The sequence below is a fragment of the Brachionichthys hirsutus genome, unplaced genomic scaffold (assembly GCF_040956055.1).
Source record: "Brachionichthys hirsutus isolate HB-005 unplaced genomic scaffold, CSIRO-AGI_Bhir_v1 contig_176, whole genome shotgun sequence".
Lineage (NCBI taxonomy): Eukaryota > Metazoa > Chordata > Actinopteri > Lophiiformes > Brachionichthyidae > Brachionichthys > Brachionichthys hirsutus.
This window is the reverse complement of record NW_027180392.1, coordinates 109,354-134,198: the sequence shown is the minus strand read 5'-3', so window position 1 is coordinate 134,198 and position 24,845 is coordinate 109,354. Positions and strand designations below refer to the sequence as shown.

At 42.7% G+C, this 24,845-nt stretch overlaps 2 protein-coding genes across 4 annotated transcripts; one reads left to right on the top strand and one right to left on the bottom strand.

The window, feature by feature from the left end:
• Nucleotides 1-1,275: 1,275 nt before the first annotated feature.
• On the top strand, nucleotides 1,276-14,328 carry LOC137914520 (RUN and FYVE domain-containing protein 2-like). Its single transcript, XM_068758061.1, has 19 exons — nucleotides 1,276-1,606; nucleotides 2,563-2,736; nucleotides 2,903-3,020; nucleotides 3,318-3,419; nucleotides 3,574-3,697; nucleotides 4,454-4,518; nucleotides 4,613-4,678; nucleotides 5,153-5,222; nucleotides 5,406-5,507; nucleotides 5,607-5,723; nucleotides 5,801-5,893; nucleotides 6,877-6,951; nucleotides 7,037-7,134; nucleotides 10,277-10,396; nucleotides 13,383-13,512; nucleotides 13,612-13,706; nucleotides 13,846-13,894; nucleotides 14,015-14,095; nucleotides 14,185-14,328. The coding sequence occupies exons 1-19, from the start codon at nucleotides 1,276-1,278 to the stop codon at nucleotides 14,326-14,328; spliced, it is 2,154 nt and encodes a 717-aa protein (XP_068614162.1).
• Nucleotides 14,329-14,348: 20 nt separating this feature from the next.
• Nucleotides 14,349-22,549, bottom strand: LOC137914519 (heterogeneous nuclear ribonucleoprotein H3-like). 3 transcript variants are annotated; one of them, XM_068758058.1, is made up of 11 exons: nucleotides 22,505-22,549; nucleotides 21,842-21,938; nucleotides 21,294-21,449; nucleotides 20,920-21,063; nucleotides 19,912-20,050; nucleotides 19,020-19,219; nucleotides 18,662-18,757; nucleotides 18,320-18,435; nucleotides 17,486-17,621; nucleotides 17,123-17,185; nucleotides 14,349-17,001 (listed from the first exon to the last, which is right to left on the bottom strand). In XM_068758058.1, exons 2-11 carry the CDS (start codon nucleotides 21,927-21,929, stop codon nucleotides 16,922-16,924), a joined length of 1,218 nt encoding a protein of 405 aa, XP_068614159.1. In that variant the 5' UTR covers nucleotides 21,930-21,938; nucleotides 22,505-22,549; the 3' UTR covers nucleotides 14,349-16,921. The 3 variants fall into 3 exon arrangements, with proteins under 3 accessions (XP_068614159.1, XP_068614158.1, XP_068614161.1); XM_068758057.1 differs by having other exon boundaries at nucleotides 22,486-22,536; XM_068758060.1 differs by having other exon boundaries at nucleotides 21,789-21,938; nucleotides 22,505-22,521.
• Between the last annotated feature and the right edge of the window lie 2,296 nt (nucleotides 22,550-24,845).

Sequence of the window (24,845 nt, the reverse complement as noted above, 5' to 3'; positions counted from 1 at the left end):
AACCAACCATGTACTCCCCCCAGAGTCTCCATCGCTGGGGCATCACTCATAGCGAGAGTATGGAGCGTCTCGCCTACAGCCAAGGTAGGTTTGCAGGCAATATTTGAATGGCGTAACCTTGGTAACACTTGTAACCACTGCAATCCCTCAATTTATTCACACAAATGAATAAGTAGATTTAGATTAAGGCAGAAAACTGCTCTAAGACTAACTGAAACTATTTTCTGATTAAAATCAGTGAACATTTATCCATTCTGCATAAGAGTAACTGAAGATGACTATTTCAGTAACCAATCAAAATTTTAAAATCTCTATCCAATCAAGAGAGTGTAACGTATTCCGGTGTCGAATACATTACAGAGAGTATGGTGGATTTAGTTTTACATGCAACAGCATATTACATTCTGACAATGAATGTTGCCTATTCTCCATATGCGGCTATGACTTTGATCACAAAAGGAAGTAAAGTTGTTGTTTTTTTACAAATGATATTCCTCAACAATAAGAATCTGCCATCTGTTGTAGTGATCTATTTAAACTGTTCCTGTTTGAGTTGGTTATTACAAACGGCTGATACCCTAACACCATTATTATGATATCATAATAATGGTGAATTATTCACTGAATAACAGGATGAGTGGTTCTGTCAAAACAATAAAAGCCTCTTGTTATAATTTTATACATTTGGATTTTGCATGAATGCGTCATCATATTGTGAAATGTCATTATAATAATCTTGTCCGTGGTTGTTGTACTTTTGATGTGGCAAGTGCTTTTATTTGTGTTCCACGCTTGGGCGTAGCCTGGTTGGTTGAAATGTAAAATACGCCAATCATATGTGATCGCCACCACCCGATGGTAGTCGTGCAGTTCGCGTTTCGAACAGCAGGGGGAAGCACGCCCACAGCACAGCAGCCGTTCCAAACCATGACGTAGTGCTTCCTTTCGTATGTCTCGTGAGCCCTTCAGACCCCGCCCTCTCTCTCCGGTGGGCGCAGAGACAGGGACGTAAAGAGGGACCGTCAGGAGCTACGCGTCCATTGGGTGTAAACAAATGTCAATAACGACACGATGTGCGGTAAATACTCTTTAGTTAGCGGCTATTAAAGCCGCCGCTGCTGCTAACGTTAACGATGCAGACCGACTCCTAGCTAAACCTGTCATGTCGCGGCTGTCATAATGGTCGTGGGCTGAATTTGGACATCGAGCTTAACGGGTAGCGAGTCGCTTTTGTGCCGGCCTGGCAGTTGCGAGCTATTTCAGGGGTACAGCAACATGGCATCGCCCGCGGAGCACGACCTGGCTTTGTCTGAAGCGGACAGCAGCAAGGACAAGGCGCAGGTGTTTGGGATTTTGAGACTGCAGGAAGATAAATTTGGGGTTGGAGAAAAAGCTGTCAGCAGCAGCAGCAGCACACTGAAAGGAGGAGGAGGAGGAGGAGGAGGTGGTGGTGGTGCTAGTGGAGGAGGAGGAGGAGACGGGCGATGGCAAGCTCCCATCTTCGCTTTGGCAAGGAAAGCATCCGAGACCATTTCAGGGAGCATCCACGTCTTGCCCAAAGTGTCGGAGCACAGGACGTCTCTGCCCGGGGACTGGGCCGCCCAAGGTAGGGTGTTAGCGGAAGCAGACAAAAACGAGTGTGTGACGCGACCCACTAGCTGCTCATTGGAGCACCGTGTGTGTCCGACCGGTAAACCCAGCCGTACGGCCTGGCCTTCCGCAGGTCCGTGCTGGTCTTGTTACGTCACCATTCTGCGTTTTCTGGCATTTTAACATTTATGCATAAACTGTTTGTGGGAGGAAACATTTGTGTGGCAGAGGTGGATGGTTTATCATTATTATTATGATTTATTAGTATTACTGAGGGACTATTTTGATAGCGTATTTGCTATTTGGTTTTCAAATGCAGACAAGAAACTTCAAGTTCACTGGTCAAAATATGGAAACATGTGATTTGCATCACATGTGCTTGATTAAAGCGTCTTTCACGGGGTTGGATATATTCATTTGAAGCAAACACAATATTTAGTTCTCCTTCCTCACTGTTTTGTGCTCTGTGTTGATGTGAACAGTTTGATCTTTATTTGTTTAGCCAAACCCAAATTGACAAATGGAAGAGATACCGTTATCGATCGATTGTAAACAGTAGCCATCGCTTGTGGACACGGTGTGTCTGAAATTCAAATGCTGTATGTTAAACTGACATAGTATAAAATAGATAAAGCAGAACATCCTAACATTTAGGAAGCTGAAATCATTCAATCTTAATTCAGCTCTCCTGCCACTGTCTAAACGCTGTCTCACTTCCGCAATGGTAAAGACCAGAGTATCACTATGTGCTACCTTTTACTGTCTGTTTTATGCCTATTTATTTATTTATTTACTGTTTCCAAGATCACAAGTTGAACTTCACAAAACTTCATGTGCAAATGTTCTGTTTTTATTATGAAAATGAACAAGAAATGTAATTACCTTAACCGGGACGTCTTTGGTAACGTTTTTCAATCGCGTTTGGTTTTCATGTCCGTTCAGGCCGATGCTTTCGTGTGTTTTGCGCTGCAGCCCTGCGAGACCCGATGGCCGTGGAGCGAGCCAACCTGCTGAACATGGCCAAGCTGAGCATTAAAGGGCTGATCGAGTCGGCTCTGAGCTTTGGACGAACACTGGACTCGGACTACCCACCTCTGCAGCAGTTCTTTGTTGTTATGGAGCACTGCCTCAAGCACGGGCTCAGAGGTAAGCTGTGTCAGTAGTGTGTGTTGCGCTAGAATTGCTGTTTGTCAGCTTTATGAACTTACACTACAAACTGCAAAAAAAAATATATATATATATTTTAAGAGATGGGATTCCTAGATTTCCGTGCACTGGTTTATAAGTCTCTGGTTCTTTTGCTCTCGTCCAGTGAAGAAGTCTTTCCTGGGGTTTAATAAGTCTCTCTGGGGTCCTCTGGAGCTGGTGGAGAAACTGTGTCCTGAAGCAGCAGAGATCTCAGCCTCTGTACGCGACCTGCCCGGACTTAAGTAAGGAGTCTATTTATGTACGCAGTACACACAGGTATACTCATGTACAACGTATTCAAACATCACGCTCATCAGACATGAGAGTGTGGCCTGAGCCGATGATAAAGTGAGTGAACATAACTGTAACTGCTGTTTGGTGTAAACATTTAGGAGACAAAGAATCGAATTAGATCCAAACATTGAAAGATAAACAGTTTGAAGATGCCCCACTGAGTCTTATGCCCTTTCAGTATCCTCTAATCACCTGTATGTATTTGTGTGTGTGTGTGTGTGTGTGTGTGTGTGTGTGTTTCCCAGGACGCCATTAGGCAGAGCCAGAGCTTGGTTGCGTCTGGCGCTCATGCAGAAACGGCTAGCCGACTACCTCCGGCTCCTCATCACCAGAAAAGACCTGCTCAGGTATGCAGATAGTGTGTTGTACACATAATGCGACACACCCGAAGACGCTGTGTAGCAATAGGCATTCATTAGAATGCGTTTCCTAATAAATCAAAAAAGATAACTAATGCATAATCCCGAAGACTTGTTTGTCATCATTTTTCTTCCTCCACAGTGATTTCTATGAGAATTCAGCACTGATGTTAGAGGAAGAGGGGTCAGTGATTGTGGGCTTGCTGGTAGGCCTGAATGTTATTGATGCTAACCTGTGTGTCAAAGGCGAGGACTTGGACTCTCAGGTAACTTCCGCAGTCACAAAAAAGGACTGATGTACACCTAATATATCTCTATTTCCTGTGTCTAATACCGGTAGTTCCTTTTCCCAGTGTTTTTATCAGTGACTCTTTCTTGTTTGGGGAAGCAGAAATGCGAACAAAAATCTGTTTCATCCTCTTTGAATCAGACGGATAGACGGCCGACACTGGGTTTGGGTTTTTGCTAAAGGAGTGCAGACCGTTCTCTCACGGATTCAAACACCGTGCACAGATTGTGTTCACAGAGTGGGTGTGACTGACTGATTTATACTGTGCTCTGATACAGTTGGGTGAAGTTAGGCACCTTTTAGTTGTTGGCATGCAGTCTGTCAATATAAATAAATATAAATGCAGCTCACTGTTATAATGTAATGATGTCAAATAATTTGCATCTGGTTGGAAAAATGTGAAATAATTGGTAAATTTATTGGTATCAGCCACGTAAAACAGGCAGTTATTGATCTGTTCGTGGTAAAATAAACCGATCGTACGTTACAACACATTTTCCTAGATTTTAAGCTTTGCGCTGACTTATCTTATTTTATTCAGGAAAAAAAAATTCTAAACCCAAAGATATAAATTTTACAATGATGTGAAGAGTACCACCTTAGCTGTGGTACAGATACATATCTGGAGTATCTGGAGTATTGCCGGATTGTGACACTTTAAAACACAACACTTTTGAACAAATTACTATTTTTGTAATCATTGCTCTTCTTAGTTTGTTTCTTTTTATTCGAGGTCGGGGTGATCGACTTCTCCATGTACTTGAAGAATGACATTGATGATTACAGGAGTGAAGAGAGGTAAGACTTTTATAGTTTTAACAATTTAGTTAAGGCACATTGGCACCTAAATCTGATGTATAACTCTGTTTATGTTCTTTTTTTTCTGCAACAGGAATAGCCAGATAGCATCCATCCTGGATCAGAAGAACTATGTTGAGGAACTGAACCGGCAACTCAAGTAACATTTATTCTTTTTTAGAGACCTCATGTTGTACCCAGCCTCTGTGGCCTGCCGAGATGGATGGTCATTCTCCTTTATTTGTGCATCATATTTTGTTTGTAATTGGCACCCCGGCGGCCTCAAGCAAAGGCCGAATGGTGAATGTTTGGTTGTACAATAAAATAAATCGAGTGATCAGTCAGTTAGATAGCACAAAGGGATCTGTAGGGATCTGCTGCCGTGAAGGGAAATGTACTTTTAAGTTTTTTTTTTAAATTCTGCAGCTGTAATGGAGCTAAAACAAAAAACACCAATAGGTTGCTGTTCTTGTATGAGCTGTCATTTGAACATATTTTAAGATGCCTGTCTCTGGATCAAGTGATTCAGTCCTCTAAATTTGGGAGTGTCATAAAAGCCACATTGTGGAAAAGTGAATTTTAACAAGTACCATGAAGAATTTTTATTAATCATTGTGTTTGGCTGTGTGTTTAGCTCTACAGTTCACGGTCTTCAGGGCAGAGTGGACTCTTTAGAGAAGTCCAACTCTAAACTCATAGAAGAGGTGAGACACACTCATAACATGTGCCTATTAGCATTAACAAGGAAGGAAGAGTTGCGGTATGTGCGTTGAGTGCCCTTCTACTTTCACATAATCTGGTGTTAAAATTAAAGTCAAATGTCACAATGTCAGAGGAAGCATTACTGTGATGATGTCATGAGGAACTACACGCGTTTGTCTGTGCAGTTAGCCATAGCCAAGAACAACATCATCAAACTCCAGGAAGAAAACCAGCAGCTGAGGAGTGAAAACAGTTTAATCCTACTGAAGGCACAACAAAACTTCGAGGTAGACAGTCACACACACTAAACGTCTAAAAATCTCTGCAGACTGCTGAAATGGAAATGTGGCATAAATGACGCCTTCCTGTTGATATTACTCGTCTAGGTTGCCCAAGGTGACGTGTCAGTGGAGAGAGACACGTACAAACAGTCACGCCAGGGTTTGGATGAGATGTACAATGAGGCCCGCAGGCAGCTGAAGGAGGAGTGTCAGCTCAGACAGGTCAGACTGCAGCTGCTTGCGTGTCTGATACATATACAGCGACTTGTTCTTATATGCATGCGTGATTTTATTTTTAGGATGTGGAGAATGAGTTGGTAGTCCAGGTGTCAATGAAGCAGGAAATGGAGCTGGCCATGAAGCTTCTGGAGAAAGACATTCATGAAAAACAGGTCAGCATGTCCGTTCACTGTGTCCCTCTGATAAAGCAGTTCTGGAGCTGCAATCAATAACACAAATGTTCAACAAAACACAGAGGGGTATGGGCTCGTACATGACTCATACAGAATCATGAAACTTGTCAATGGTTATGTAGCGTCAGGAATATGGGGCCAAACGGTCCGACCTTTGCCGACAACGCCACTTTAGGACTTGCAACCTAAAGATCTATTTAATTTGTTCCGTTGGTCCCAAACTCGTTTTAGCGGGTTTCCCCACCCACAGGTCCGCTCACAGTGATGACCAGCACGGCATTAGGGATTCAAATCATTTACTAACACTCTAAAAGCAAAACTAACAAAAGAAAAGGAGAGACACGGCAGTGGCAGTCTGTACGGCCAACCTGCCTTCGAGACGGGGAAAACACAAAATGAGGACGCCGGAACGAGGGAGGGGAAGCACCTATATACGCCGCCCCCCCAATCAGTGGTAAACGGGCCACAGGTGCTCCCTCCCACACCTGCCTGCCCAATTAACCCCAATCATCCGGTTACATTCAGCTTCAATTAATGGAATTCATGAAAAATGTCACAATCCTTTGTTATACTTCTGTATATTTAGATCTAATAGTAAATTGATGCAAAAATGGCATCACTGAATTAATATAAAAACTACGGTAGCTTTTGACAAGGATTCCTTTTTTTATTATTATTAAATGTTTCAGCAAAAATACAATTAAATGATGAATATATCTCTAATCCATGGACTGTCTGCCATGAGGAAATAAAACCTTCTTCTTTTGATAATAGTGGTTGCAAAAGGCCTGTATGTGTGTGTTACTGCCACCCGCTGGCGATAGGTCTGTGTTGCAGGAAGCATATGTATTTTTTAAAATGTTTGCCCTAAGTAATAGACTGTTTTAATTAATCATTGACGAATCCCCAAACAGGAATCAATACAGCCTCAGTCACCAGCTTGTTTGTTTTTTATTCAACAGGACACACTGATTGGACTGAGACATCAACTGGATGACGTCAAAGCCATCAATGTGGAAATGTACCAGAAGATGCAGGTACAAACACACTCGATGTCCGATCGCATTCGGTGCAAAAACTGCAACGATACCGCCGTTTCTGATTTAGATTTTTATTCGTCAGTCGTCTGATGATGAAATGAAGATGAAGAACAATATGATCAGTCGTCTGGAGGAGAAGACCAATCAGATCACTGCCACCATGAAGCAGCTGGAGCAGAGGTGAGGCAACGTGCACTAGCCCAAACAGGAAAATCACTTTGTCCCATGTTCTGTTCAAACTGGAAGGGTTCTTTAGCTTGCAGAAACAAATATAATTCCTTTAACCTCCTTTACAGCTTTTAATGTTAATAGTGAAGCAAGATTATGTCCTAAAAATGAGTTTTTAGCCCAATTTTTGACAAATGTCATGTTATTAAAAAAAAAAAAAAACAGCAACAAGAAATTCTAGATGATAAAAATCTGTTCTTCCTATTATATGAAGATGTTCCACAATCTGCATATGCAGCACTTTATCTGCATCATTTATTACGGTCCCGCCTGAGGAAACCTCGTCACCCCATCGTTTATCAGCCGACATGGTCCATCCCTCCGCTCCCCTCTCCATTGGTTCGAACCTCTTCAGTCCTGTTTGTGGTTTTGTTGTAAAGGCGTTTCGCTGACGTAAAGGTTCGTGCAGGCGGGTAGGACGACAGACCCCGGTTACAGACGCAGTGTTCGTTGGGATTATTGATAGATAACATCGACTCGACTTGACCTTGGAGCTTGATTTGAATTGTTTCAGAGTTCTACGTAAAACCCCCTTTTTTATTTATTTTTTTGTCAGCCTTAGCTGTATCCATCTATCCCTCTACATCAGCTTTCCCTGTTTCTCCTCCCCCACCCTCCTTTCATTACTCATGTGCTAACTGTGGAGGGAAATAGATCAGACCATAATAATAATAATAATCTGATGACAATGGGAACCTGACATTTCTGTTTCGATGCATTTTATTTGCATTTGCTTATCTGTGTAGCGGACGTCAAATGTTCAGTGTAACCAGGGCCGCTTAGAATACTGTTGTATTGACATCCTTTCTTCCTTTCTTTCCTCCTTTCCTTCTTTCTGTTTCTTTTTTACACATCGATCATCCATCCATCCATCCATTTTGTCACCCCCTCCCCTGATTTTTTCCGTGCAGTGATAAGGATCTGCTCAGTCAGACCAGAACGCTTGCTATGTCATTCGTTAAGTGTGCCAGCACCGACACAGAGCACCAGTACAAGCTCGTCAAGGACATCTCCTTCTGAGGACAGACATGACCGCACGCACACACGTGTAACACACAATTGTTTATGACTGAGTAAACGGACTTAAAGGAACATTCCTGTTTGTTTTTTTTGCGCACAATATTCAGAAGGTCTTTATGGCCGTAGAGCAGCCAAAATCTTTGTCAGGCTGAAGCGTTTGGTCCGGGGCTTTAGTTACCGAGGCGTCACCCTCATCAGCAGAGTGCAGGGATCCACAGAGACCGCTGCAGCATGTTTCACAGCTCGTCTCCCTCGGACAGCGTGGCTGAGTTCGTGCTAAATAGTAATGATTAATGTTAAGTAAGTGTTCTGTTGACACTGTTCAGGTCTAAACACGAGCAGAAACACTCGTCCTACAACCCAAACAAACTGTTTATGCGTCTGTTCGCCAGTCAGATCGATGCTTAGTCACACAGGAGTTTGCTGCACAGCCTCCTGCTTTTAACCTGTTGCTGCTTTGCTCTGTGTGTGCTGCACCTCCTGACCTGCTTCTGATTGGCTGTGACTCTCGCCGTGTCTAAAATCAGTCTCTTGCTCATCAGTAGAGCTGAACATGATCCTCCAGTCACCCTTTTACAAAAAAAACCCCTTCGTTTTATTCGTGGAACAATATTCAGCAGACGCGCTGGCTCAGTGTTGCTTTAACCCAGGCTAAAATGACGTGAAAGAGTTACGTATTACAGTAATAATATCCCTCCATTATGCTGATTCCAGATTATAGATTTATCTTGAACCGGATTCCACTGAACATTTTAGCAAACCGCTCAATTATTCTTTCCAATTGTATTTGAAATGGGGGAAACGGGGTGTTTGTGCCGATAGCGGGCCTTTTGTGTGACGTTAAAGTCACATTCGGGTGTGGCAGACGAAACCAGACACACGGGGAGTTACCGGTACGTAAAAGTAAACCACCCAACGATGACGAGGAAAAAAGAAGGCTGCAGTAAGTTTGTAGTTGAGTGGACTCACACACTCACACTCACACACACTCACACACACACACACACACACACACTCACACACACTCACACACACACACACACTCACACACACACACTTCACCGTAATATCTACAGTAGCTCCAAAAAGGAAACTAAAGAGGTTGAACATGTAGCATCACAGTAAACACATGTACGAACAAACGGTAACTATTTATACTTACAGTGATGTTAGTTCACGAGACCGGCTCAAGTGCATTTATTTATTTTATTGATTGATTAATGTATTGATTTTGGACACAGCCCTTACCCCTCTTATACCTTTAAGATCCTGGTGAACTTTGTCTGGCTCACGTTACATGATTTGCTTCTGCAGAACTTTACACGACTGAACCGTGTGAAAAGAATTGTTGTGAACCTCTGGTGATCGTGCTGTTTATCTCATATTGGCATATATATTGATTTTCGTGATAGATCAGGAAGTAATTACTCTACCTATTCTAACTCCATGTTCACGGTACTGTAACTCTCAATTTGTAGAATAATAATCAGTACAGCTCTTAAAATCTCACGACTGTCTTTTACCAATGTGGTCAATAAAGTTAGACGTTTTGAAATAGTTGGGTGTGTTATTTTTTTAAAACTGAAACAAGTGTTTGGCACAGTAAGCGTGTCCTCCGTTAGCAGTAATATCAAGACAATGATTTCCAACGTACTCTCACACGGAAGGCATCATTTACGCAGATGACCTGCTGCTTTCAGTTAGCCGTTCTCTTTCTGAGACTTCAGTTGCTTTCAGGTAATGCTCCTCGTTATTTCATCATGCATCTTAATTTTGACGCATTTCTTATTCCATACAATTCTGTTCCGAAACCCCACGATTCATTTCGCGTTGCTCACTTTTCAGTTTTCCCCCTGTTTTTTTTTTTTTTTTAAACGATGAAATTCACAATGCCGTCTTCCGACAGCCTTCTTCACCAGTCCAAGTCATTTCCCCCTTCATGTTCTCCTCCAGACACCTCAGTCCCTGACCTTCCTCTTACCCTTCGCCCTCCTTCCTGTCTTCCCCAGTTCTTGCCTATCCCCAGTTTTCTCTCTCCATGGTCCTGAGTTTGTCCCTGGTTATAATGGTGCAGATTACAGGAGGCAGAGAGGCACCGCACGTCAGCTGAGGAGGGAACCAGACGCTTCAAGCTGGACTTTGCCAATAAGGCCGACAGCCTGCAGCGGCAGATTGAACACAAAGAACGGCAGCTGTAAGTAAAGCCCATCCAAAGACAGACGATGTAGAGTTTAGAGCACAAGCTGTGTGGAATGATAAACCGGCTATTTACGCTCATGCGTTCCTACCTTGAACTGAAGCAGAAGATTCAAGAATCACAACTATAACATTAAAGCCGCAAGCGGCGTTGTAGGCCCTCGCCGGCCGACAGGCCGTTGAGCTGACCCGCCGACGCACGCCGCTTTTGTCCTGAGTGCTTCGCAAGTGTTTAGATTTGAGCTGCATGAGTAGCTCACAGTTTAGTCAAATCGTTATTTGGATTATATGGCCATCTGCCATCAGGAGTTTCAATCCAATATGGCCGCCTTCCTGTGTGTCTGGGGGCGTGGCCACAATACATTTTTTTTTTGCCCTGACATGACGCATGTCTGTACCGAATTTCGTGGCTGTCCGACAAAGTTGGCGTCGGACCCCTCCCCATAGGAGGGGTTGCCATCGCCATGGCAACAGCGTAAAAACAACAACATGGTTACGATTGTGTTTTTTGTTCGGGACCACATGAGGGACTTTTCTGGTAAGTTTCAATCATTTCTGGCAAAGTGTTTTTTTAATTCCCATTAAGTTTTTGTTATCGTTCTCTAGGGGGCGCTGTAAGGCTGATTGTCAAAGTTTCCCTTTTAAAGTGTCCAGGTAGGAAGGGTCAATCAGTGTTTAAAATTTGGTTTGGATTGGATTGTGTGTGTGTGCAAACGCTGACTCAGCAGTTTTTAAAATTATATCCAATATGGCCGCCTTCCTGTGTGTCTGGGGGCGTGGCCATAATACTTTTTTTTTTTTGCCTTGACTTGACGCATGTGTGTACCGAATTTCGTGGCTGTCCGACAAAGTTGGCGTCGGACCCCCCATAGGCACAATGCATTGTGATTTTTGTAGGTGGCGCTGACGCGCCACTTTTTCATGCCCAATTTTAAAACACATAAAATAATTAATTTTTCGCCGGTTCTGAGCTTGGTTCAAAGTTTGGTGAGTTTTCGAGCATGTTCAGGGGGTCAAATTGCCGTTTAAACAGCAGAACAAAGAAGAAGAATAAAGAAGAATTAAAGCCGCAAGCGGCGTTGTAGGCCCTCGCCGGCCGACAGGCCGTTGAGCTGACCCGCCAACGCACGCCGCTTTTGTCCTGAGTGCTTCGCAAGTGTTTAGATTTTAGCCGCATTAGTAGCTCACAGTTTAGTCAAATCGTTATTTGGATTATATGGCCATATGCCATCAGGAGTTTCAATCCAATATGGCCGCCTTCCTGTGTGTCTGGGGGCGTGGCCACAAGACATTTTTTTTTTGCCCTGACATGACGCATGTCTGTACCGAATTTCGTGGCTGTCCGACAAAGTTGGCGTCGGACCCTTCCCCATAGGAGGGGTTGCCATCGCCACGGCAACACCGTAAAACCAACAACATGGTTACGATTGTGTTTTTTGATCGGGACCACATGAGGGACTTTTCTGGTAAGTTTCAATCATTTCTGGCAAAGTGTTTTTTTAATTCCCATTCAATTTTTGTTATCGTTCTCTAGGGGGCGCTGTAAGGCTGATTGTCAAAGTTTCCCTTTTAAAGTGTCCAGGTAGGAAGGGTCAATAAGTGTTTAAAATTTGGTTTGGATTGGAGTGTGTGTGTGTGCAAACGCTGACTCTGCAGTTTTTAAAATTATATCCAATATGGCCGCCTTCCTGTGTGTTTGGGGGCGTGGCCATAATTATTTTTTTTTTTTGCCCTGACTTGACGCATGTGTGTACCGAATTTCGTGGCTGTCCGACAAAGTTGGCGTCGGACCCCCCATAGGCACAATGCATTGTGATTTTTGTAGGTGGCGCTAGCGCGCCACTTTTTCATGCCCAATTTTAAAACACATAAAATAATTAATTTTTCGCCGGTTCTGAGCTTGGTTCAAAGTTTGGTGAGTTTTCGAGCATGTTCAGGGGGTCAAATTGCCGTTTAAACAGCAGAACAAAGAAGAAGAATAAAGAAGAATAAAGAATTTTTGCAAAAACAATATAACTTTTTTTCTGAGTATGCGATTTTTACACAAAATACATTTTCGGAATGGTCTCGACGAAGGCCACGCGTCTGTGGGGGCACACAGACACACACAAACACGAGTTGACTCGCTGCGCTCGTCAACTCGTGTTTGTGTGTGTCTGTATGTGTGTGTTGTTTAGTGTCGGGGTGTGTGTGTGTGCTGTTAAGTGTCGTGGGTGTGGGCGTGGGTGTGTTGGTCGCCCGATGGTTGACTCGCTGCGCTCGTCAACCATCGGAAGACAGTTACAAACACGAGTTGACGAGCTGCGCTCGTCAACTTGTCATCTTCTGCGTTGCAAAAGCAATAGCCCCTTACGCCTAGAATAGGCGCTCGGGCCTAATAAAGAATTTTTGCAAAAACAATATAACTTTTTTTCTGAGTATGCGATTTTTACACAAAATACATTTTCGGAATGGTCTCGACGAAGGCCACGCGTCTGTGGGGGCACACAGACACACACAAACACGAGTTGACTCGCTGCGCTCGTCAACTCGTGTTTGTGTGTGTCTGTATGTGTGTGTTGTTTAGTGTCGGGGTGTGTGTGTGTGCTGTTAAGTGTCGTGGGTGTGGGCGTGGGTGTGTTGGTCGCCCGATGGTTGACTCGCTGCGCTCGTCAACCATCGGAAGACAGTTACAAACACAGTTGACTCGCTGCGCTCGTCAACTGTGTTTGTCGATGTCTGTGTGTGTGCGTGTGTGTTGTTGAGTGTCGGTGTGTGTGTGTGTGTGCTGTTGAGTGTCGGTGTGTGTGTGCGTGAGTGTGTTGGATGCCGAGGGTTGACGAGCTGCGCTCGTCAACTTGTCGTCTTCTGCGTTGCAAAAGCAATAGCCCCTTACGCCTAGTATAGGCGCTCGGGCCTAAATAGTGCTGTTCCTAAGCGCCCGGTTTCACTCAGCCCGTTGTCGTTCCTTTGTCTGTGTTGTCCACGTTTGTGGCGCTCCACAGCCTGCAGCTGGAGATGGACCTAAAGATAGAGAGGGAGTGGAGGCAGACTTTACAAAATGACCTGGGCAGGGAGAAGGATGCGGTGGCTCAGCTCAGCACCGAAGCCTTGCAGATCAACGGATTAAAAAAGGTACAAAGAGAGACTAAGGTCCCATGTAATATCTTTATTAATGACTTTGTGTGTGTGAAGTGGCAGAGAATAATCCGATGCCCTGTGCTGTTTCCTAAGGAGTTCCATCGTCTCCAGGATGAAAACTTCCAGCTGAAAACCATCTGTGAGGACCAAGAACAGGCTCTCGAAGAACTGGGCTTCAAACTAAGCGAGTATGTTTGCTAATTAGTTGTTAATTTTTTAATTATTAATTTGTCCTCTAAAGACGTGCTTTTACGGCAGTTCATATTAAATTGATTTTATTTAGTTCTTAATTATTTTGTATACCTGGTCTATCTTTTTTGTAACCAGATCCAAAATGAAGATTGAGGACATCAAAGAAGCCAACAAAGCTCTTCAGGTAGAGGAACAGTGAGTCGAAGAGATAATAAAAAAAACAAATAGCAACTAAGGTATGCCGTGGTGTTTTGTAGTGTCCAAAAGCATAAAGTCGGTGAGAAACGGATGAACTGTGTTTCAGGGGGGTCAGGTTTGGTTGAAGGACAAGGAAGCCAGACACTGCAAGCTGTGTGAGAAGGAGTTCTCCATCTCGAGACGAAAGGTCAGCCCATTGAACGAGCAGACATCCAACGTGAAACGTTGACGCGGAGCGGGTGGCTGTGACGCTTTCTCTCTTTGTCTTCTCTCCAGCACCACTGTAGGAACTGTGGGGAGATTTTCTGCAACAGCTGCTCTGATAACGAGCTGCCTCTGCCTGCCTCGCCGAAGCCCGTCAGAGTCTGCGACACCTGCCACGCCCTCCTGCTCCAGCGATGCTCCTCCAACCCAACATGAAGTACCTCCCCCACACTACATGGCTGCAACAGGAAATCTGAGGAGAGACCTGCGGACTCCCGTCCCGCAGCCCTCCTCCTTCCGGCCTTGCCAAGTTATCTCACCTCAGTGTCTGCTGCTAGAAATGGGACGGTGGGCGTGAACATTCAGAACATGTGACTTCATTTACAGTTTGAATAAGTCCCCCGACTTATTCAAACTGACTCATTTGCACCGTTGCAACATGTTTTGTCACCACTTGCTCGTGTCCAACATTAACACACACGTGTGTGTGTGTGTGTGTGCGTGTGGACAGACACGTCAGTCCTCTATAACATGGGCCCAAATGTCTTGAAACAAGAATCTTTGGTTATAAACCGTGACTTGTGGGTAGTGAAATTGTTTAATCCCACATGTATGTTTGATAGAGAGGAAACCATTTTTTGACTGGATTTAAAAACCAATGACCTTGACAGAGGAAGTAGTCCACACCAGAACCGTTAGTGTTGAGCTACTTTCGGGTCAGTCGTCGTGAGCACCCACAGGCCTGGTGCTCATAACGCACAGACGGCAGCACCGTGTCATGTTCTGGTGAGACTACACTGTGACGAGCACTGCTGCAGCTGAACGCGGCGGCTTTAGTGATACAGCCCGGGTGGTTCTCTCCATAAAGTCTGGATAGATGAACATTCACATCCAGTGTGACGGCCTTATTGCTGTCGTTTCTGGTTGAGTGAAATGAACACAACGTTTAACCTACTTGTCTTTTTGTTGCCAAAATGAGTTCTATTTTGTTTTAAAGTAGAATATACTAGCCGAGCACACAGTTAAAAGGTATTTGTTGGAGACACTAATTGATTGATGCTACTTAAAGGCTCAAGGAGAGCAGCAACGCGTTCGGTGACTGACATCAGTGTCGGCGCGTGTTGAGAAAACGACCACTTCACTGCCTCGTCGGTCGTTGCAAGAAGGCACTTCTAGCAAAAGTACTTGATTTCCTGATGGACTTAGCTGAGACTACATTTCCTTTTATTACAGGCGCAGTCATTTTTACTTTCAGGGAACACATTTTCACCAGAAGCGAATGTGCAGATGGAGACATAGAAGCACAAAACTTGCTCCGGTCCTGAGTTTTGTTTTTAAAGCAAGACAGACTGTACTTGTCTTTTCTTTTTGTTTCTAGTGATAGATTATGATAAAATGATCACTGTACATTTCTGGTTTTGTACATGTTTACAAACTATTACTATTTAAAGAACTGGGAATCCCTTGAAGGGATAGAAACAGGTCTGGTCATTTTAAACATTTAAAAACTAAATTGGCAAACGTCTCATCTGTACAGGCTTGATAGTTTTGTACAATGAGGCTGACAACTCTCCCAGCTTTCAATGGGAGTTGAACATTATCATTACCACGTTGTGTAATGTTGGTTTCATTCTGTCCCTTTATCTTGCATAATCATGCCAATTGAATTATTGCCACCAACATGTTGCCTTGACTGTAGCAGTACGATTAAAAGTTAAGACAGTGTCTTTTTATTTACGGTCAATGCAAATCACTTAAACTGGGTCTATTTCCTGTCTGCGTAAAACATTCTTAGGGAAAATTCAGATGCATTACCAACTACAATACCGATACATTTTCAGAAGTAATGTCAGAGTCAAAGAGAACTAAATATAAAATTTATTACGGTAGTCAAAATGTACAACAGCTGCATAAGCTAACTAACAGCTCAAATATAGAGGCTTTGTGCTTCCACTCTTTCAGAGTGGAATAATATCCAACTTAGTTTTGAATTTTGTAATAAACTGAGAAAACCATACATAAAAAAAATACACACTGGCTCACAGTTATCAGACGTTTCAAAGCAGGAAAGCTAACGTGAAATGCATCTCAAAACTATTACACAATGGCCAATTGTGCTGAGAAGGAACTTAAAACCAGAAAAGACTTTAAAATGTTTTAAAACCCCTTCACCAAAAGCTTTTATCTGGACTAGCTAGACGCTTCACCCCCTTAAGAGCGATTCCTATGGATCCGATCGATCCAAACAGTGCTGAACCATTCAAAATGTTTCGCCCCACAAAACCCTCCGCTCTTAATCTACATCCTATAAAATTCAATCTTAATGCATTTGCACTTTATTACATCCCCCGCCAATAGTGAATTCAGACATAACATGAATTACAAATTAAAGTGCATCCCAACAATTTCACTGAAAGTTGAAAGAAAAGCCATCGCTGTTCAAAAGCCATTTAAAATTACTATCATTAAAGCACGTGCTTTATATGTGAACAGCAAAAATCTAGTAATATCCAATTGATTTGAAATTGTAAGTTTCCCCATCAAGTCGATTCGGCACCGAGAACAGCGCCAACATTTTAATAATAGTTTTGTTCTTCAAATGCCTTAAGGAATGGTGTGTGTATATATATAGTGCTTGTTCAGGTCACGTCTGTCTGTTCTATTATCTCAGAGGACTTTTCAATACAACTACAATAAAATTAATGAGTTACATAAAAAATGAGAGACTTCAGATCAGCTGTCCAGCTTAGAAGTGGTAAATGTGGCCGACGGAGACGGGAGACAAACGTGGAACAGAACAACGAGATCATCAGTATGCACTTCGTAGGCCGCTGCTCCGTGAACTTCCGCCGCCTCCTGAGTGACTGTAGTAACCGCCGCTTCTGGGACCTGCAACCAGGAACACATAGCATGTCATTCATCAGTGCACATATGTTTGGAGAAATAAAAATTCCACTTGGCAGCGGATTTTTTGAACTACGGTATATCAGAATTCTTTTTGAAAGCGCACCGGTACTCATTTCTGCAGCGCCGCTGGATGTCGAGTTGAGAAACAGTTCAACGTAGCGATGCTCTGTGGAGAAGAAAACAAGCCGGCATTCATACCCGGTGCGCTGGTTGATGGAAATAAAATCCTCCCGACATGAGGAGTAGTTAAAAGTGTAACAAGAAATATCCCAAACGCAGTCATGAAACACATTTTGTTATTTTAGTTCAAGGTCTTCTGATCTGTTAAGCACAGAGTTTAGTTTTAGTCCTATTCCTAGAATGAATTCCAACTCTGCCGATAGTCGAGCGGTTCTGTGTCATTAACATTATAAATGGTGAATAATCACAAGGATGGAGAACGGGAAAGTAAACTAAGAGCACATACGCATGTGGTTCTTGTCTTTGGACATGGCTGCCACAGCATCCTCGTGCGAGCGAAACTCCACATCTGCTTCTCCGGTTGATTTTCCATTGAGAGCCACGTCGATGTGGACCCTCAGTGGGTTCAAAGGAGCGAAGAACTACACAGCAAAAGACGTATGCATACGTTCATGAACAGGGTTCAAGCAATAAAAGAGTTTCATTCCTACCCAGAGACACCCTCAAACTACCGGTAAACGAGTAATTCAACCCTCAAATCACCCTAAAAATCTCCTTAAAATAAGATTTGTCTTCTTGCCTTTTAAGGCACAGAATAGCTTCACTTCTTAAAGTTTTTATTATTTTGTTTTGTATTATTTTGTTAACTATTATTAACTTGCACCAGACTGAGTTCTTATTTGGTTATTATTGGCTAAACTTTAGAAGAAATGCTAAATTAGACTGTTTTTAGAATTGTCAGATTTTTAATTCCCTTACACTCCCATTGATGGGATCAATGATGGCGGTTGCTGTAGTGGTATCGTTCAGTGTACTGGTTTCACTCATTTGCGATTCATGAGCCCAACGATGACTTCCTTACCATAGATTATTAATCCCTAATAATACTCTTAAATCAGTGCGACCTGGGCCCAGATGAGGAACAGGAAATTGATGGATAGATTAAACCAAATCACGTTTTTACAGAGTGTCATCGTGATTTGATGGAGCTTGTCAGGAGCAGGAGTGACGGTTCCAACTTTAACGTCCTGCGGTATAAACTGCCGTCACAAAAACGCATCTTTAAATAAATACATGTTCAGCACAATCCGGTAGCTCGTCTCATCACGCGTGTTCTTACTTTAGCGATGTCCCCCTCTGTGGCGCGGAAGGGTAAACCCCTCATATGGACAAAATGGCCATTGTGGAAGCCTGAACAAGAATCACTTTGAACACTGTAACTGCGGCCTCCCATCCCTATGAAAAACACACAATACCACATTACCAAACACTAAATCACAAAATAAAATCTAGTCCTGCAGATGAAAGAGAGATTATCTGGAAAAAATGCAAGTTGCACGCTGGTTTAAAACAAACTAATATTAAAAGGCCTGCGCCTTTCAACAGGAACATTTAACTGTATGGACTGAGGCTTTAAACATGAACTCAAAATGACAGACGGCGAATGCAGTTTGGACTTTACCTCTGCCTCCTCGTTCCACTCGCACTCGCTCATCAAACAGCCCATTGCCAAAGTCGTAGCTGCTGAAACCATTGTAGGTTTCAAAGCTACTGTAACCTGGACACACACACACACACACACACAAATACAGGCCTTTAGATCCTTCTGTATAAGCAGAAACTTAAAACGTACTCAAACACGTTCATTAATGTGCTTTCTTCATGGCAGGGAAATATCTATTTGAGGTCGGTTGTTCACGTCGATGCACGACAAACATCAGATTAGCGACGTTGCTAGTACAACAGTCCGCAGTCAGCATAAGGTCAAAAGGTCAAAAACATTTTGATCTCGCCCTCATCTCAGTTTGATTTCTACTTACCTCCTCCATAGCCCCCTCCACTCCGCATGGTGTCGATCAGAGCCGCACCGCGAACAGACCCCTGCCCAAAATACCCTACTCTGGATCCTCCCATCATGGGCCTATCGTACGGCCCGGGTCTCTGGCCTCCCAGCCCCCGCCGGGGCAGCTCGTAGTAGACTCTGATCTCATTCCGACTGCTCTTAAAAATCTCGATGTACCTGCAACAGAAGAGGTCCATGCAGCAGAGCGGAGCAGAGGAGAGGGTCATGGGACAGAAATGGCTGGTTTCATGCATAGTAGAACAAACACCCCCCCCCCCCCCCAAACAAACATTCCTATTCCTCACCTAAGAGTTTAACTTGAAACTGAGAATGTGAATGACTGAACCTCAATAAACTTTGATGCTTATCTGGCTTTAGGGCGGTGTTACAGGACTTCTACACCAACCTCACCTTTTATAACTTAGTTTAAAAAATAAACCCTTCAGGTGTTGTGTTGATTCAGGAATGCTTAATCCCTTCTTTCACAATAAATCATCCACAGGATACTTTTATAAAAAGGGATAGAGAAGCAACACCAGATGATGGTCTGATGGTTAAATTGAGCTTCCAAGTCAATACAGCATCAAAATCTAACACCAACGTTCTATATTACATCATGACCCTTCACCCCATTAATCAACATGTTATCATTGTTACAATACATAAACCCATTAACCCTCCCATATGCATTGAACAAATATAATCATTGCTTTATCATAATTATGCACACCAACCCATGCTTATCATTGAACGGTAACAGAACCCATAGCGTTAAAACCCACAAACACTCCATTATGACCACCCATTAACAGCTAAAAGAGAAGTCCATCCCGTCCCCGTCCAGCCCGTCCCTTTCCCGTCCGTCCCACCTGTGCCCTATTCTTTCCTTGTGTTTCCCCAGAGCCTTTTCTGCTATCTCCTTTGAAGCAAACTGCACGAAGGCTTCCCCTGTGCTCCTCCCCTGGTAGTCCACTGGCAGAGTAATCCCATTTGGCACGATTCTCAACCCTTCAACCCAAGCACACATAAATACATAGGTCGGTAGGTAGACTGATAGAAGTATAAATATAACAACACCCACTGAATCACTGGACCTTCAGGATTAAAACAATATCATGACAGTAAACAAACTGCTTTTAATTGATGTTAAAAGGTTGGCATCTCAGATTAATGCATTTACTTAGACACCCAGACAATTCTAGCCTTTGTGTCAGCAACTACAATATTTAATTAAGTACAGATGAGCTTTTTCTTGAGCAGGTAACAAAATTAAGGTCAATATTTATTTTGATTACATTATATAAAAGCTGCCAGAACACAGAATGACATAACTGACCCCAGATCAGTGTCATGGGACCGGCTCCTCTAAACCGAACCTGCCCTATGTTTTAATTCCTTTACAATGTTAAAACATTTATTTAGATAACAAGAAGACGGTTAGGAGCCAAGTAACAACTGATAACTGGACAATTTAGTCTGTGCTACAAAAAGACCAGACAGTATGCTGAAAGACTGTTAACTAACTAACCTTAACCCTAACCCTCAATGTACTAAGACTAACTCTTGTGTTGACAAATATATGATAGCAAATGCTAATTTATGCTGTTAGGTTGCTCAGCAAAGAGGAAACCAGCTGGCGGTTCATTTTAATTCGACAATCGTTTCCTGTTCTCGCATTGCTGCTTAATTAACAACCTCAGAATAACGAGCTATACTCTAGTGGAACGTGTAGTTAAATTCTACTAGGGCTGTTAGAAGTCTGCCTCAAAGAATACTTTTACAGAGCAGCACATCTATAAATACTATCCCTCGCATCGACATGAATTGTGTTTTATCACTTGACTTAAAGAGAGCAAAGTTGAACTTTTTTTATATACCTGAGAAGAACTGAACAATCTCTTCTTTGCTGCAGCCGTAGGGAAGGCCCCGAAGTCTCAGCATGCAACCGCTGCTGCTGTCATAATCAGCTGGACCGCTGCGTTTCAGGACCCAGTCCATCTCGCTGCAGTTTGACTTGAACACTGATGCAGACACGTAGAAAGACGGATTTACATGTAAACAGCTGAACGGGTAACTAAACTTAGACTTTGTTTTTAAAGCTCTTCATGCACACCTGTTATTTTTACAGGGAAATCAATAACACGCAGTACGACCAGACTGAACAAACATCTTCAAACTTTGGACTTTCACTGGCATGTAAATAATAAAGCAATGATTTGACAGGAAACTAGACACAGATTATATTGCTTACCCTCTACGTATCGGTGCCCCATGTATTTGCGGTCCTTGGATAGAGCATTCTTGAAATCATCGGATGTTTTTAATTCAATAAATGCCTCTCCACTGGGACGGCCTTCTTTAGAGTAGGTGAAACACACTCCGTTTACGTGACCGACAATGTCACAGTCTGTAAGGAAGAAAGACCGGGTGAGATTTCCTGGAAATGACGCCTATTCAGAGACTAAAATAAGAGTAAAAATCTTTAGAGGTATAACATGATCTGATCAACTTGAACTTGCCAGAAAGTAGAATCAAAACATATAAAACTATCCGATTCAATTGAGATCCTGACAGAAACTTTGCAAATTTGACACAATAAAGACCGTTCTCTAATATGCCCAATATTTCTTGACAATTTCATCAAGATCTGTCTGCAACTTTTTCCGTTATTTTGCCAACAGATAAACAAACAACGCCAGCCTCGGTGGAGGTAAACATTTAGTTGAGGCTGAAACGTCGGTCTTACATACGAGTACAGGTGAGTACAGGTGAGTACAGGTGAGTACAGCCTGTTCTCACCTGAGAAAAAACTCGCCACTTCCTCCTGCGTGCAGGTCCAAGGAAGTCCTCTGATCCGGACCACATATCCCTCCTCATTCAAAGACATCCTCACCGTCTGAAAGCAGATACGAAGCAGACATTATATAATGTAATAACACTATTAACTAATACGGTTGGCTTCACTATACAGGTAATAACCATTGTGAAATAATAAAATAACAGCAGCATCATATGCCTAATAGTCGCTAAATGCAAGTTTCCGCAACTCCTACAGCAGCTAAACACGCTAACGCGCTAACGCGTTACTTCCTCCTCCCAACAGAGTAGCCAAGTAACCCGAAGAGTTATTCTAGCCCGAATAGAACCTTCCCATACAACCCCCTAACGGGATGTTATGTGTTCTCAAACAGGCACTTATTTGAAGTTCATCGCGGAATACTATTTTTCCAATCTCGATTCTAGGATAGCTAGTTATGCTAACCTTTCTCAGCCGTCGGTCTGACGTGTAAATGTTAGCTTAACATTACCAGCTAGCATGCTAACAGCTAAAGCTAACTGTAGGACATTGACAGCGGTCAAACGCAGGGGGTTGGGCCCAGCGGGTATTAACGTACGACTCTCGACGGAAATAAGACAGAAAACAAAGGAAAAAAATGCCTGACCGCGAAGAAATTATCTTACAGCCACCGATTCTCCCCGGTCCTACTCTCCCGAGCTCCAGGCAGGTATCAGCTCAGCTCTCGCGATGCGTCGGTCGATCGCGAACGATCCGGTTCCCGTCATTGGGAGCCAAAACGTTTTTTTATGTTAAAGTCTAACGTGATTGGTCGAGATGTGTGTGGGCGTCTGCGTTTCCACAGCGAGCAGGGGGGGGGGGATTTCCACACGCACTTGCAGCACAGCGAGCAGGGGGGGGGAGGATTTACACACGCACATGCAGCACAGCGAGCAGGGGGGGGGGGGGGAGATTTACACACGCACACGCAGCACAGCGAGCAGGGGGGGGGCAGGGAGGGAGAGAGCTGTAGAAAGTACACACGCTAGAAAGGGCAAGGAAAGCAAAAGAGAATCTGGACACATTTTAATGCGGTTGACGGCACAAACGCAGACTGCAAAATAAAAATCTCATACCTCGCAGGCTCTACAAGCAACTTACACAGGCACATGCGGGTTCTTCATCTTATAGTGCCATTAGAGGAGAAAAGAGGAGCAATGGAACCTGCTAATGAAGGTGTCCGTATGTGTTGCTGCAGCATCGCCCAGTAAACTAGCTAGAGTACCTACAAGCCAGAACTCTATGAGCCTAAAGAGTCTGACCTCAGCAGCATCATCCAGTAAACTAGCTAGACATTTAATAAACATTTGATATATTGTATGTTTTTACATTAGTAGCTAATTTTACAGAATGCACATGATTTGGTATTAACTTAATTTTGACAATGCTAGACCACTACGAGCCTATAGAGTCTGACCCCAGCAGCATCATCCAGTAAACTAGCTAGACATTTAATAAACATTTGATATATTGTATGTTTTTACATTAGTTGATAATTTTACAGAATGCACATGATTTGGCATTGAATTAATTTTGACAACAACAAAAAAAAAACTGAGGAGCCACTTGGGAGCCAAAAGAGCCGGCTCTTTTTAGTGAGCCAAGCCAAAAGAACCGGCTCTCTTAAAAGAGCCGGAATTCCCATCACTACAGCTAACCCGAACAGGTTTGTTATCACGAGACTTGGATACAACAATAAAGCTGGGGCCTCAATATTACTGTAGCGCTACTTCCAATAATAATTATGATCAGGAACCTTACAATCTTGATAACACATTTTCAATGTAATACTATGTTAAAATAGAAAGAAATATTAAGATAAGAAGTGTATGATAAATGTATATATTATTCTGGAAACATATTTATATAGACTGGCTTTTAGCTGATGGTGTCCTCTATTTTAATTATTAGCATTTTTTATTTCACATATTATTTTATAGTTCTTGCTTTTAAACTGAAGTTAAAAATGTATTTTAACTTCACCGACATATATTAAGTTTACCTACTGTTTTGGATTCTTGATTATGTACTTTTGTTTGTCTGTGAAAGCACTTTATGAATTTCATTTCTTGAAAGGTACTATATAAATAAAGCATATTATAATTATTATATGTGGCATCTATTTTTAATTAGCCTGTGGGATTTCAGCCCAGCTGCTTTTGGGAACTGTGAATAGGCCATGCCGTTTACACCTAAACATGCAAGCAAAGGATGATAGGAAAATATACCGGCCTTGACAAAGGCTTTTTACCAAATGAGAAAAATTCTGTTTCTGATGAAGGCCAACCACCTCGACTGATTCATCTCATACCGTCATATCTTTAAATGTGCCAACAATCAGGAAGGACAGTATTACACACTTCATTAGGGTTTATATAATTTATTCACACAAGATCAGAAAAATAAAGAAACAGGTAAAACATCAAATCCCACGGCCTAAATATCAGCTAATCTGCTCTAATCAAGTAACGCATCAGTTTATTAGAATAAGATTATAAAAGGCAAAATGGTCCCAGCAGGTTTCTTTACTTGGTAATCATTTGTAAGTGTGCAACTTGAAATTAGCTTGTCTGTTCCAACATGCTTTAATGGAAATCATTATCATCATCATCAAAATAGGCCTTGGCTACTAAAACATTTAAAAACAGAGAAAAAGCATCTGGTTTAAATTTATAGAGGTTCAACCCAGAGATTGGATCCATTAGGTTTTGCCACTCAACACATGTCAGTGTAAAATAGTGCAAACAAACATGTATGTAATATTAAAAAAAAAAGAAAAAAAAGAAATGTGCATGCATTTCTATAATTACATTTTTCATTAAATGGATTTCAACAGTTCCATACTATGAAAGATAGAGGACAGCAGTGATTCCTGACAGACGGGCAGACACCTGAGACCTGTTGAGACCGTCTCAACTGAGAGACACAGGTGACATGGAACAACACAACAGATAAGATGGTCTTCCA

What these genes read in the sequence shown, in the direction of transcription:
- LOC137914520 (XM_068758061.1), top strand. Translation starts at nt 1,276, where the DNA reads ATGGCATCGCCCGCGGAGCACGACCTGGCTTTGTCTGAAGCGGACAGC. An exon ending in AGGCACAACAAAACTTCGAG is followed by an intron (nt 5,508 to 5,606) that starts GTAGACAGTCAC and finishes TTACTCGTCTAG; the next exon opens with GTTGCCCAAGGTGACGTGTC. An exon ending in AGGAGTGTCAGCTCAGACAG is followed by an intron (nt 5,724 to 5,800) that starts GTCAGACTGCAG and finishes TTTTATTTTTAG; the next exon opens with GATGTGGAGAATGAGTTGGT.
- LOC137914519 (XM_068758058.1), bottom strand. Translation starts at nt 21,929, where the DNA reads ATGTCTTTGAATGAGGAGGGATATGTGGTCCGGATCAGAGGACTTCCT. An exon ending in AGTGGCGAGTTTTTTCTCAG is followed by an intron (nt 21,450 to 21,841) that starts GTGAGAACAGGC and finishes TCTTCCTTACAG; the next exon opens with ACTGTGACATTGTCGGTCAC. An exon ending in GGGGCACCGATACGTAGAGG is followed by an intron (nt 21,064 to 21,293) that starts GTAAGCAATATA and finishes TGTCTGCATCAG; the next exon opens with TGTTCAAGTCAAACTGCAGC.